The 15,150-nt window shown below is 42.5% G+C and overlaps 1 protein-coding gene across 9 annotated transcripts in view; it reads right to left on the bottom strand.

Moving 5' to 3' along the window:
* The window catches only part of ADGRL3 (adhesion G protein-coupled receptor L3), a 1,231,414-nt gene that overhangs the window by 240,408 nt on the left and 975,856 nt on the right, over positions 1-15,150 (bottom strand). For all 9 annotated transcript variants that reach the window (XM_085641132.1, XM_085641126.1, XM_085641127.1 and 6 more), the window contains one exon: positions 14,628-14,731. In XM_085641132.1, coding sequence (XP_085497258.1) covers positions 14,628-14,731 — 104 coding nt within the window. The remainder of the gene's footprint in view (positions 1-14,627; positions 14,732-15,150) is intronic.

Here is a 15,150-nt window from a genome sequence, read left to right as displayed (position 1 = left end):
CTTCTTTTCCCAAAAGAAGATGAATCTCCAAATTACAAGTGAGTATAAAAATCCTCACTTGCATTCAGTCCTCTGGGGTTCTTACTATCCAACTCTAAAATGTATTTGGTTTCCAATCTCCTTAACAAGACCTCCCGGTTCCCACCCCTTCTTAGAATAGGGATTGAGTCTACCACCCAGTAGTTGAAAGCCTCCAACTTGCTGGCATGGTGCTCCTTAAAATGACGTGCCACCGGGTAGGTCAAATCCTTGTTGGTTATTGCCCGCATATGCTGGAGTACCCGCTTGTGAACCTGCAGCTTGGTGCTGCCAACATAACGCAGGCCACAGGAGCACTCCAGCACATACACTGCAAAGTCTGTCTTGCAGTTGAGGTATTTGGAGATTGGAACTGGTTCAGGAAGGAATGGGGTCGAATATTTCTTTGTGTTCACTCAATATCTGCATGCTTTACATACATTGCAGCGATAAAACCCTTTTCTTGCCGATAACCATGATTTAGATTGGGTCAATTCCGGGCTGCTGCTCACGAGCACATTGCTCATTGAGCGTGCTTTTCTGAAAGCTATCTTAGGTTTCCTAGATATTGAATTGCCCAACACTGGATCAGCCCGAACCAATGACCAATGGTTATTGATGACTTTACATACTGCTTTATGCTGTGTACTAAAGGTCAAAATGATTTGTGTGTCCTCAGTATTGATGACTGTTAAGTTCTTTGATGGGGCTATTCTAGGTGTCAGTGCCATAGCTCTTGTAATATTGTTAACTTTTAACACAGCCTTGGAGAGTATGGATTCTGCATACCCTCTCTCCCTGAAGCGTTCCCTGCAATCATTTTGAGCTGTAAGGAAATCGACTTCTGTACTGCAAATTCGACGCATCCTAAGCATCTCCCCAAAGGGAATACTGTTGATCAGGTGTTGTGGATGGTGACTAAGTGCATGTAGCACCGTATTTCCCGCAGTATCTTTCCTGTGTAGTCTAGTCTGTAGTTGGTTATTACAAACAAATATTTCTACATCAAGGAAAAAGACCGATCTCTTACTAATTTGATAAGTGAACTGCAGGTTTAAATCATTGCTGTTGATTGCTTCAAGAAATTGTTTGGCACTGAGTTCATCCCCCCGCCATACCAAAAACAAGTCATCAATAAATCTATACCAACAAATGATATTTGACTCTATGACAGCGCGGTGTCCGGCCATGAGGACCATCTCCTCCCAGTAACCCATGTGTAAACATGCGTAACTGGGAGAAAAACACGCCCCCATGGCCACACCGCGCGTTTGCTGGTATACCTGATGCTGAAACAAAAAGAAATTGTTCTCCAAACACATGGATATCATGGCAAGCAACATTTTGTTGTGGGAGTACATTCCCATAGGTCTTCGATTAAGATAATATTCACAAGCCCTGACCCCATCCATGTTGTGAATGCTTGTATAAAGGGATGTAACATCCATGGAGATAAGCATCATATCAGAATTCCATGGGACTTCGATCAGTTTTCTCAAAAAGTCCCCAGTGTCTTGTATGTAAGATGGAAGACCTTTCATGTGTTCCTGGAGAAAGTAATCCACATACTTGGAAATATTTTCCAGCAAGCTGCCCCTGGCTGAGATGATAGGCCTGCCAGGAGGCTTATCCATCCTTTTGTGGATTTTCGGGATGAAATAGATAACCGGTGAGACAGGATGGTCTACTTTGAGGAATTTGAATTCATCCATAGAAATTAAGCCCGCAGATTTCCAGGCTAACAGCTTGTTGTAGCAGTCCTGTCGTGCTGCGTTCATCAATAGGGGCGTGCTCAGTTTGTAGCAGTTGCGATTATTAAGATGGATAAGGGCTTCTTCCATGTACTGGTTCCTGGGCCAAAGCACCACATTTCCCCCTTTATCCGATTGCCGCACTATGATGTTATCATTCATTTTTAATTTCTGCATGAGCTGGACATACTGGTTATCCTGTTTGTTATATTTCTTAGGTGCCCTTGTCGTTGAAGAGTACAGATTCTTAAGGTCAACTGTTACCTTTTCACTAAATGAATCAAAGTTATCCTTCAACATAAGGGGGTAGAAGGTGGATTTAGGTTTAAAAGGAGTCTTTTTTGCTGGTTGATTTAATGGTGTACAGCTTACATGTTCCAAAGCTCCTGTTTGCTCATTCTGGAGCTGTTGTAAATCCCTGAGTAAATCCACATCGCCAGAGACAAGGTCACTATGCATATCCTCTTCAACTGCCAAATCATAAGAGTGTGCCTCTGGTGTACTTCTGGAGCCTTGGAGGGCAAAGAATTTGCGCAACTTGAGTTTGCGTACAAATTTATAGATATCAATCCTTGTCTCTGCGTATTTAAAATCCATTTTAGGACTGTATGTTAATCCTAATGCAAGGATGTTAGTCTCCTCCTCAGTCAGGTTGATATCAGTTAAATTAACCACAGTCTTGCTCATTGCTAGATCGGAATTAATTATTTCCGTCTCCATCCTCTGTTTGATTTCTTGCTGTAGCCATCGTTTGCGTTTGTGATTTTGCCGGCGCCTCGCCCTGCGCTTTTTGTTTTTCCTGCGTCTGCCACTTGCGTAGTTTGAGCTGCAGGGGTTCGGGGTCTCAGGGTTTGCTTCCGATCCTGTCGCATGCAACTGATTTCTTGAGCAAGCGACGCTCTTTGAAACCCCAATCCAGAATTTGACTTATGTTGTTCATTTTCTGATTCACTATCAACCACTGAGCTGAGGTCCGTTGTTGACGAAGATGCTAATTCCTCATCCGCTCGCGGTTGGATTCTAGGACCCTTTGCCAATACTCCTGCTTTGACTGCATCATATTTCTTGGCAAAAGTAAATACACGCCCCTGCTCATAATCGGCTTTGTCCCTTTGGAACTTAAAGGTTTTACGTTTTTTTATCACGTCTTCATCTCTGCGCAAGCGTGCCATCATTTCATCCCTGTATTTGGTTTTTTCTGGTGTATCTTCTGATTCCGCAATAATCTTTTCCATGTCCTCTATTTCTTTTTGTAAGGCAGCTTGGTCACTTATAGCATATTTAACCAGGACTTCCACTAACCGTCTGGAAGAGTCCAAATTAACAGTGGCCCATTCAGTTAACATCGCGGGGTCAGGTTTCTCATAACTTGGGGCCAGCATAATTCTTAACCCCCTTGGGATTCTTCCAACCTCCAAGTAACGGGATAGTGACTTGTGCTCCCACCATTTCGCCTGTTCGGCGCGCCTAATTTTCTCCAACTTCCTGAAATGTTCTTTTAAGTTGTTACATTCCCCCCTAATTGCACCGGAGTTTGCTGGTGGATCAGTCTCTTTATTGGGAGAATCATCGAACATTGTGCATGCTGCCGCTTCCCTGCCTCGTAGCGCATCGGCAAACATGGTGTCAAAATTACTTGTTCCCGCTACCACTCTAGATTACCCCGGGCACTCCCGTGCGTAATCAATGTGGCAACTCCTCCGCCGAGTCTATGTAATGCCTTTACTCGCCTGGGGTTTCAACATCGACTGGTCCTCCGACCTGGTTCCTCGTCTCCCTTTGTTGCGGTAAGGATTTCTTTACTGCTCGGGGGCCACGGGCGTCTTCCAAACGGAATCCTTTGCGGTTTTTTCCGGAACCCGGAAATGAGCTCTTTTCCCACTCGGCCCTTCGTGGAGGAGGGGTTTGCTGATGCCGGTAAAGCTCCTCCGGCACTGCATACAACAAAACTCCGTTTCGTAAACTGAAGATCTCTCCTTCAAGAAACCGAAGCAAACCCAAGGTGCGGTGAAAATTAATTATTTATTTAAATATAGTAGACACCACCGCCGCCATTACGCGTTTCAGCCCGTCACAGGCCTTGGTCACATGATGCGCAATACAACGGATTCACCTTTTAAATATGCTTGGAGTGAGTCACATGTGCAAGTGGGGACAAATCATGGACATAGAAGTTTCCGTAACATTTACATTGTCAGTTGATTTTCACCAAACAATGCCTATCACATCTAGCAATAGCTGTAAAATACATCGTTTTTACAATAAAAATACTGCATTTTGTCACAGATCCGCTGATTGCTGATTACTTCATTAAAACCATAAATAATTACAATTTAAACAATTTAAAAACACACGAATGGCATGTTTTCAACAATGTTATTTGCTTAATACGGCCCAAGTGGGCCCTGCCATGAAACCACCTATTGCAATAAAGTGACTGTGCAAATTAGTGCAAATTCGTGCAAGTATATACATCTGCTGTACAGATCCACGTCCGTGACACCTGTTTACAAATAAATATACATTTGCCAAATTTGTTAAAAAAATTTTTCCCAATAAATATTATCTCTAAAATAGTATGAACCCATTGTGCAAAAAAGTGTAAAAATGAATATCTCTCACATAAAAATTAGTGCAATTTGACGAGACAGGGATATAGCAGCATACTGTTAGAGTTGATTAAAATAACATCCTTCTTTTCCCAAAAGAAGATGAATCTCCAAATTACAAGTGAGTATAAAAATCCTCACTTGCATTCAGTCCTCTGGGGTTCTTACTATCCAACTCTAAAATGTATTTGGTTTCCAATCTCCTTAACAAGACCTCCCGGTTCCCACCCCTTCTTAGAATAGGGATTGAGTCTACCACCCAGTAGTTGAAAGCCTCCAACTTGCTGGCATGGTGCTCCTTAAAATGACGTGCCACCGGGTAGGTCAAATCCTTGTTGGTTATTGCCCGCATATGCTGGAGTACCCGCTTGTGAACCTGCAGCTTGGTGCTGCCAACATAACGCAGGCCACAGGAGCACTCCAGCACATACACTGCAAAGTCTGTCTTGCAGTTGAGGTATTTGGAGATTGGAACTGGTTCAGGAAGGAATGGGGTCGAATATTTCTTTGTGTTCACTCCATATCTGCATGCTTTACATACATTGCAGCGATAAAACCCTTTTCTTGCCGATAACCATGATTTAGATTGGGTCATATATATATATTGCAACAAGCATTCCACCTTCGCTTGAAGGCGCACTCCTAATGCAGGTACGATTCTTGAAGCTGGCAAGTGATGTTCAAGGTAAAATTTATTTCGCCTTACGCGTTTCAGAGCTACAAGCTCCTTGTTCACAGGCAATTTCCCTCCATCTTTGCAGTAACGCTGAAGCAGTCACATGTCCTCGTGATGCACAATTTCAATTTGTAGCCCCCTGGTGGGCAATTTATAGTGAACTGCTCTCTGGGACATGTAGTTTGCTTGCGACACTTCTTCCCCTGTGGTGGGGTCTGCAAAGGTAAAGTTCATACAGAATTATTAAAACCCTCCAGTGGGCCTCCGAACAACCATTTGCACAGTCATATTTCATTTCATCTGCAGTTACCGCATCCAGTGTTAGACAGGTTCCACACTGACGGCCTCTTCGATTAGACGAGTGGTGCAGCCTTCTCCGGTAGAAGAGACCGGAAACACATTGCACCATGATTTAGATTGGGTCATATATATATATTGCAACAAGCATTCCACCTTCGCTTGAAGGCGCACTCCTAATGCAGGTACGATTCTTGAAGCTGGCAAGTGATGTTCAAGGTAAAATTTATTTCGCCTTACGCGTTTTAGAGCTACATATATATTTATTTATATATATAAATATATATATATATATCAACTTTTTGAAAACGCTGGATCCCCGCTCACCTGGAACAGTGAATCTTGCCATAACTGATGGACTGCGACTTCGCGGAAGGCGGCTGCTTACTTAGGTGGTGCCTGCTGGTCCTGATCTTGGATGTTAGCGGTGAGGTGAGGGGTCAGAGGAACTGCTGTCTGCATGAGATCGCGCCCCAGAAGATCAAAGGCAAGCCGGGGGAAAGGAGCAGACACCGTCCACTTGGACCAGTACTGATGCCAGGTGTCTGCTCCGCACGGACTCACACCGTTGGGTCCGCGCCGTATTTTCCCTGTAGCAGTGCTCACAGTGCATCCAACCAATTGTAGAGTGACACTGTGGTTTTAAACTGAGGGCGGCAAACAGTCCACTTTATTACAGCATCTGAGGAAGTTTGCAAGAACGAAACGCGTCATGCCGAGTGTTTAAATAAAGCGCAGTTTCAACTGGGACCCCCGTGTGTGCTCAACTTCTTGCCGAAAGCAAAGGAGTGTGGTGTATATGTTTTGGGTGCAGCCACTAGCAACCTGTGAGCCCCCACCTTGAAAGTGATCCAGCGGATATGGTGGCAAAATCTTGTTGGTTCCAAAACTTTTTGAAAACGCTGGATCCCCTCTCACCTGGAACAGTGAATCTTGCCATAACTGATGGACTGCGACTTCACGGGAGGCGGCTGCTTACTTAGGTGGTGCCTGCTGGTCCTGATCTTGGATGTTAGCGGTGAGGTGAGGGGTCAGAGGAACTGCTGTCTGCATGAGATCGCGCCCCAGAAGATCAAAGGCAAGCCGGGGAAAAGGAGCAGACACCTGGCGTCAGTACTGGTCCAAGTGGACGGTGTCTGCTCCTTTCCCCCACACAGTTGGGTCCGCGCCGTATTTTCCCTGTAGCAGTGCTCGCAGTGCATCCAACCAATTGTAGAGTGACACTATGGTTGTAAACTGAGGGCGGCAAACAGTCCACTTTATTACGGCATCTGAGGAAGTTCGCAAGAACGAAATGCGTCATGCCGAGTGTTTAAATAAAGCGCAGTTTCAACTGGGACCCCCGTGTGTGCTCAACTTCTTGCCGAAAGCGAAGGAGTGTGGTGTGTGTATATATATATATATATATATATATATATATATATATATATAAATTTCGCGAGGATTCGTCAATCGGCGCCAAAGTTATTCAAAATAGAATGTTGCGGATTTCCTATGGAAACACGGTCCTAACTATAACTATCTACTGGCGACCGCCAGTAGATAATATATATATATATATATATATATATATATATAATTCCATGCAAATACACAGAAAACAAGATTCAGGTGTCTTTGGCCGTGATTATCCAACTATATTGGAATAGGGACCTGACATTTCTTTAGTATTTACAGGCTTTCCCATACCTGACGTCCGAGCTATCTCGACTGACAACATGTGCTAGATGGGAGTTGGTGGAGAAATGCATATCTTTATATACACACAGACTAGATGTGTGTCAAAGTGAGTTTCAAACACTGAACACCATTCTAAGTCTCTAGTTCCTCAGAACTCTTCAGTTACAAGGCTACATGTACAGAAGACTGATTTGCATACAGCTGTGTCTGAACTGGGGTGGCAAAGTGAGCTAAAGAACGATGATGGATTCAACCCAGATCTATTACTGGGGGTGAGTGTTTGAAAAGTTTCAGCACTCCGTCCATCATCTCCTTGTGTTTATTAGAAGATTAGGTAAGGTGCTGTCTTATAGAAGAAGATAAGTTACTTACATTGTTTCAGACTTTAAAATTGCCAGTGGAAAGGAAAGCCTACATTTCAGTTCTGTTTTGCGGGATGGGTTGTCTTTTGTCCCAAAAACCAGGACATGTATTTCAAATCGAGAAAAGTGTTGGAATGCCAGGATAGTCCTCTCAAAACCAGAATCATATGGGGAAATCCGGCACATGTAGTCACCGTATGCAACAGGTACCTCTATATTTGAGTATAGAAACTGCTCCCCCAATTTCAAATTGGCTTTAAATACTGTGGATTTAGGTGCCTTATAGATTAACGTAGCTTAACTTCACTTCTCTGTTCTGTCAGTAGCCTGTGACAATGATGTAAACTTCTCTTCTATGTGAAGCGACACCAAAAGCCTCTGAACTCTCTCATCTCTGCACATAATAGGCTCAGCAGATGTTTTCGACTGTGCCACATGGATCGTCTGCTTGTACACTATGCAGTACAACTATTACCTTTGAGGCTTTGATTACATCTGTTATTACAAAGGTGGTGCATTAGCAGACATTCAATCTTCCTAGTCCTGTCCTGTCTGACTGCTGTTTTATCCCTGATCCAAAACTGTTGTTGTTCGCTCTACTAAGAAAATATCCAGCTTCATAGAATGCTTTAGAACAGCACCACCATCAGACTGGTTTGATTGTCAAATACCTCTAAACAGCGTGTATGTTCCTGCAAAATGGGTGATGACCCGTAGATGTTGCTGTACCTTATAAATCCCTCGTTGAAACTTGGTAACATTGGCTCATTCCTAATAGGCATATTAAATTTACTTCAAGTCCCTAGTAAAAATGGTACTACCTGCACCCAGGGCCTGTCAATCAAATGCTACTAGTGTAGTGTGCCTGCAGCACTGATTTTACCACCCATTTAAGCAGTCCTCTAAACATGTCTCAGGCCTGCCACTGCTGTGTGCCGAGAGGTGTGGCCTCCGATACTAGCAAGTCACATCTATTTCAGGGAACAGCACCACTTACATCTGAATAGTCTGTGTCCTGCCTCCACACAAAGGTCTGCGTATCCCACCTGTAGTTAGTCTGGAGCTGGGACAGGGAAGGCTGGATGACTGGGGACTTCAAAGGGAATCCTCTAGAAGTTTCTTCCCCACTTGAAAGGCACTGCCGGGTATAAATACTGGACATCAGACACCGCCACTTCAGTACACTTCTGGACCTGTGGATACTCTACCAGGAAGAAGGACCGCTGAGCTGCTGAAGGACTGCTACTCTGCCATACTGCTGCCCTGCTGTGCTGCACTGCTGGCCTCCTGCCTGGGAAAGAAGGTCTGGACCTGCATCTCTTGAGCCCAGATCCCCAGAGTGACTCCAAGGGCTAAATTGTATGGCCTCCTGACTTGAGTCTCAGGGGCAGAAGGCTCCAACAACCTTGCTCCTGCATTGGGACTCTGAGATCTGTGAATCTACACTGCCAAGTGGTGGCACCCCAGTCCTGGACCCTTGGAAGTGGGCCTAAGGTGCTCTGCCGACCTCTATGGATCAAGTGGAGCCGACACATCTCCTCTGATGAGCACACAACCCAGAGCAGAATTGATGCATCACTGTGGGTTCAAAACCACTGCAAAGACTCACATCCCATCGCAGATCGTCGCTACATCGGAAGCACAGTGGGGCGATGCATCCTTGGTGAAGGCCCTTGCATCTCTCATTGACAGTAGACTTGAGGACGATGCCAGGCTCCGCACATCAGCCTGGCAGCTCCTTAAAATCAACGCATCGCCCCAACTGCGCCACACAACCCCAACTCCCGAATTCACAACGCAAGCCCTTGTTGACAGGATCTTCAACAATGATGCAGCAGGACCTCGCACTGCAGCTCTGCCGCATGTTGGAACCGACTCATTGCTCCGGTTGTGCAACGCATCTTCAACGCGGATCCTCGCAATCCTTCCCAAACTAGGATCTAGGGTACTTAGTTCAGTGGGCCTAATTGGGTCCCTGTAGCCATCGCAGTCGGCCTGAACTTATGACTTTGTCTTGTTCTGGTGCGACCAGATATCAAAAATTGGTGCTTCACGCCTTTTGGTGCTACATTTACTAAAATCTTTAAACTGAATATCTCTGGTTTTACTGATTGGATTTTTGTTATTTTGGTCTTGTTGTATTTATTAGAAATCACTCTATTCTTCATATTCTGTTGTGGGCTCCTTTTGTGGTGTATTTTCACAGTGTCGCAGTAACAGGGACTGTGACTGAGTGCCACTATGACTTTTGCAAAATCATACTAAGAGACCAAATGAAGTTGAATACACTGGGAGTAACTAACGGGCATTGGTTTCGAGGATAACAAGGATAGTGGTCGCACCACTAGGAGATGATGATACTGATATGGAAATCGTTGAGACATGAGAATTGGTACAGCAATAAACAGTGTGACATGATAGTCAAGAAGCTGGGACCATAATAACACTCAAGGTAATGCTAATAGAACTAAAAATAAAGTACTAAAGTCACTTTTAGGTACAAAGGCTGGGCATCAGCTTGGCTCCGAATCCAAGGGTTCACAATGATATACTGATACTGGGGCCCCTATGATGCCCTCCCTTTGATATTGAGTCACTCCATGATACTGACACTGCTGGAAACTGAAATGAGGCAATGATGTGGATACTGCAATTCACAATGGAACTGGTACTGCATGGGGTTGCTTTAAGGTTTTGATAGTGATGGTGGTTCTGGGGCAGTATAATTTTCTGGCAAAAAAATACACATCTTTTTATTGATTGCCATATTGAACAGTACTGGCACTAATCATGCCGCGTTAAGCATCTAAACTGTCTTTTAGAAAAAGTAAGGAATAGGACACAAATCGTGGAAACCAAGGGTCCGAGGTACGAAAGCATTTTGCTGTCGTAGAAGCCTACAATTTGCAAAATCAGGACGTCGGAAAGCAAAATGTAATTTTGCTATGCAGTAAGCGCTCTGCGATTCGAATGAGTCTTTCTGAATTGCAAAGGGGTTTTGCAACTCACAACAAATTACAATTAAGAGAGGGCATGAAATGTCCGTCCTCTTTTTTCTCTGATATGCAATGAGATTTAACAATAATTGGTCATGGTAATTATAGTTGCAAACCTCTGAAAAGTTACTGATTCCTCAAAGAAGGCAGTAACTGATTTGCGAAAGCGAACCTGCCCATGTTGGAAAGATTCCTTTTTGGGAATCGTGTCTGGCAGTGTTGGTGGAACAAATCAAACACATGGAGATGATGGACGGAGCTCTGAAACTTTTCAGACACTGATCTGGGTTAAATACATCATCATTCTTTAGCTCACTTCGCCACCTAAGTTCAGTGTTGGTGAAACCCCTGCCTACACCCTTATGTCTTCCCAAAAATGTTTTCTAAAGCAGCACTGGTTCCTTTGAAGAACACAGGCACTTTTAAAAACATCTTTCCTCTTTGGGGATGCGAATGCAAGGATGGAAGTCTACTGTCCCTTGCAGGTCACCATCTATTTTTCGTAGCCAATCACAATGGTTTGATAATCGTAACCTCAATAAAATATATTCATTGGGCAGATTGATCTGTAACTTCTTGCAAATGATAATTTTGCAATGCTAAATGTTAGTACATAGGTCACATCGCAAAATTACAGACCGTGACAAAAAGCCAGTGCCCAATTTGCACCCACTAACTGCGACCTCTTTTAGTACATCCGGTCCAAAATGGTTTAAAGATTCTGTTGACCCTCTTGGCCTTGTCATACAAGAGGTTAAAAGGGTGGTTGCACGCAGCAGCACTGTGTCTAACATGGAAACAGCAGATGCAATTTCTTCTGGTTCGTGACCAGCTGTAAGTGGATGTTATGTGTTCCTCACAGATTAAAGACTAGGGGCCCGATTCACAGAACTAACTTAAGACAAAATCCTAAACTTACTACTTTTGGTATTCACAGAAGTTATGATTTTGTCATAAGTTTGTCGTAAGGCAAACTTAAGACAGACTTAAGACAGACTTAAGTTATGATTTTGTCTTAAGTTTGTCTTAAGTCTGTCTTAAGTCTGTCTTAAGTCTGTCTTAAGTTTATCTTAAGTCTGTCTTAAGTCTGTGTTAAGTCTGTATTAAATTTGTCTTAAGACAAACGTAAGACAAAATCCTAACTTCTGTGAATACCAAAAGTAGTAAGTTTAGGATTTTGTCTTAAGTTAGTTCTGTGAATCGGCCCCATTAAATGCAAAAAAACAAAATAATCAATTAACCCATTCGTCTTGATTGGGGAGCAATAGGGGAGTGACTGTATCATCATTTGTTCAATAATGTGGGTTTTTTTCATGACTCATTCATCGACAACAAAGATTTAAAGAGAGAACTGTACAATCCGATCTTTATGATACATCCCTAAGGAAAAAAAAATAACAGAGAGACTAAATTCAGCTCTGCTTCCTTCCCACATCACTGGGGAGCTTTCTACAAGGACACAGAAAGCGAGCAATGCATTTATTTCATGCCATCTGTCTCCATAATTTTGCAATCAATGCTATAAGAATCAAGTCAGTCTGCTTAATTTGTCCACTTTATCATTATAGATGTAAGAAACTGTGCGTGACAAAAATAACAGAAGAATTTCAGAGAAGAACCATTGAGTATCTGATGGAGATTTCTGATCAATAATCATACGTAGCATAAGATAGCAACACCACACTCATGTTAAGACAAAAATATATATTTACTATGATATGTGGTCACCATGGAAACCTTTGTTTCACTTAGGCAACCCAAAAAATAATATGATAAAAATGATAGACAAATTATTTTTTTGTTGTCATAAAAGAAGGGGCGAGTGGAAGAAGCTTGCATTTGGAGCAGAGTAATTATGGCTCCATTCTTACACATCGTAAATACGGAATATACATGTGCAATTAGCACTACATACATGTGTCCTAATGTTATTAATGTAAAGTGTTGCACTTGACTTCACTATGGAAGTGCACTCACTGTAGGGGTAGAGACTCATATATACAATTTGTGCTTAAACTGTAGTAAAAAACCTTTATTGTTTACGTGATGGAGTAAAAACGTCCTTACACTATTGAAATGTATTTACTTTAGAAAGTAAAAGACTTATGTAAAGTGTGCACTAATGTTTTGTATTTGCATTTAAATATAGTTCTTAGTCACATTTAGAGATGTATTCTCAAAGTTATTTTCCCTTTATAAACCCTTTACCTGAATCAAATGTTTTCCTTCATTTGTGTTTGAATGTGCACATACATATTAAATGTGCACCATTGATTTAATATGTTAAACTGTCATAGCTAGACTCATATTTCTTTCTGCAAAAATGCTGTTTTCCATTTTCTCCTTGCGTGTCTTTTCCTTGCAGGTACATTCTCATGGTTTGTTAGTGTGAGAATAGATGTAACACTGTACTGGTGATAAAGAGAGCCTGAGACGAAGACCTTGACAAGGAACATTGAGAGCTGGAGCGTTAACTGAAGGTTTCCATTCAGTACTGTGGCGAAGGCTCATAGGTGACCAAGGACAATACAGTTCCCATGTCTGGCCTGGGAGAAATCGGTAATGTTTCAGCTCAAAACGCGATAATTGAAAGATCAATGGAGCCCCTGATGAAGTGAACAGAGGGGTATTACTTCGGAAATTCTGGTGGAAATAACTGGAGTTCACACTGTCTGAGGTTAAGCCACTTTCCCTTGGACTTTGAGAAGTTTAGATCGCTATGCTTATTGCCTCTGACTCCTTCTGAGTGTGGCTTAATCTAACACTCATTTCCCAGTCTCAAGAAGACTCTTGACCGAGCTTCTGAAATGCTGACACTTTTCCGTACCTTCCCGCACATCCCCGTATTTTTCTATTTTTCTGCATTACCCAGATTTTTTAGATTCTTTTAGAGTTTTAAAGCATCCTCTTTAGTTTGTACTTAATCTAGATGATTTTAGACTTCACCCATTTATAGAAGAGAGAACCAGGAACTATTCTCTGAGCATCAAATTATGTCATTGATCTTTTGTATTGCTCTAACTGAACTTGGTTTTTATTTGGGTACGCCTGAACTTTAGGAGGTTGGCTTACCCACTTGTTATTCTGTTATTTTACAGCATGGTATTGAGATTTATCTATCTTAATCTGAACGGTAACTTGTAATAAACCTTCTTAACTATAGTTAATGATTCCTGACCCTTATTGTGTAGCCAAATGGGTTCCACTGCAATGAGATTGTTTGAAGTAATGCCAACTCCCTTTACCTCTCAGTCAGTGAAAAGGGTCCACCAAATAATAATGGTAAGAGGGTTGACCCAGGGCTGCATCACATTTTATGGGTGTCCTTCAGATAGAGCTGAACAGATCCTTTGTGTTATCAGAATTTCTTTGATTACATTCATTTTCCCCAATGAAATATTGAGTCCGTGACTGAATGCAGCATACAATAAGCCTTTAATGCACAAAGGCCCTTATTATGAATATTGGACCGCATATTCTGCATGTCAACCTGTAATGACACAACTGGGGGCAATGTCATCCAGATTGTACTAGGAGGATGTGTCCTGGTTAAACAATAAACAATGCAGCATGCCCCTCCATAATACCAGTAGTGATAATAACTAATCTTTTGAGATTCCCAATGGGGGCATAGCTGGAGTTATCGACCCATTTGGGACTCACATGCCACTTTTAATGAGAGTCCAGTTTTGATGTAGCTTGGACTTTACCTTTTAAAGTGAATACCTATGATTTTTGACCACACACAGATGAATCAATGTGCCCTGTACCAACTATGATCCTTTACTTGCTTACCCACATTGTATTGGAATATTCTACATGCTGATTTATATGCCTCCATCCACATCTTCACCAAATTGCCCTCAAAAACGAATTCTTTAGATGGAAAACACACCCCGGTCCACTAGCTACCCCTCCCTGCCATTGGAACTTAAACTCAAATGAAGTCAGGTCACAATTCCTAGACGTACTTCTGGATCTGTGCTACTAGCCACCATTCCACTGTCTCTTCTAGTTGTTTTACTGATGCAGTTGTATTCTGATGTACCATGCCTTGGTGCCCATGTACAACACTTTTACAGAAAATGCACAAATAAACAAATAAAAGTAAAATATGCCCAGGCTGAGTCCACTGCCCTGCCGTGTCAAAACCAATGGGGCATATGCATCCAAGGAACTTTTAACACATCCACAGAGACTGTCTTTTGATGTATGATAAGAGAGGAGGTCTGACTTACCTTCTGAGTGATGTGATTGATCCATGGGGAAGAGCAGTTACTGAGGTCAGGCCCTTGAGGATCCCATATCCCATCTGGTGCTATGCACAAGTAGGTTGCCACTCCTGAAACAAAACCCAGAAGTTATTCAACATTGATAGTAAATGTTTTGCAGGTTGCCAAATTACAACTCAGTCACTCAAACTCCATGATGCTCTTTTTAAATTCCAGGGATCGTAATATATGTGATTCAGATTTGCCCAAAACACAAAGAGTTCTCAGATGATATTGCACACAAGCTACACAGAACAGAACCATTTGTAGAGGCTCTTATAGTGCTCCATTTATATTTCTATCAAGAGGTTAATCCTGCTCGTCTTTCCCATTGAAGTGTTTTTTCATCTTATTAAAGCAGCATATTTTCAGGCTGTGGATTGATCTGTGCCCTGCGACCTGAATCTGTTGAGTGGAAATTCCAATGCAGAAGATAGAAGAAGGAAGTGATGCCTCCAATGAATCACATGTTGAGAACATTCAAGATATT

Source organism: Triturus cristatus, chromosome 2_2 (assembly GCF_964204655.1).
Source record: "Triturus cristatus chromosome 2_2, aTriCri1.1, whole genome shotgun sequence".
NCBI lineage: Eukaryota > Metazoa > Chordata > Amphibia > Caudata > Salamandridae > Triturus > Triturus cristatus.
The sequence above is the reverse complement of the archived record's forward strand: the minus strand, read 5'-3'. Positions and strand labels throughout refer to the sequence as shown.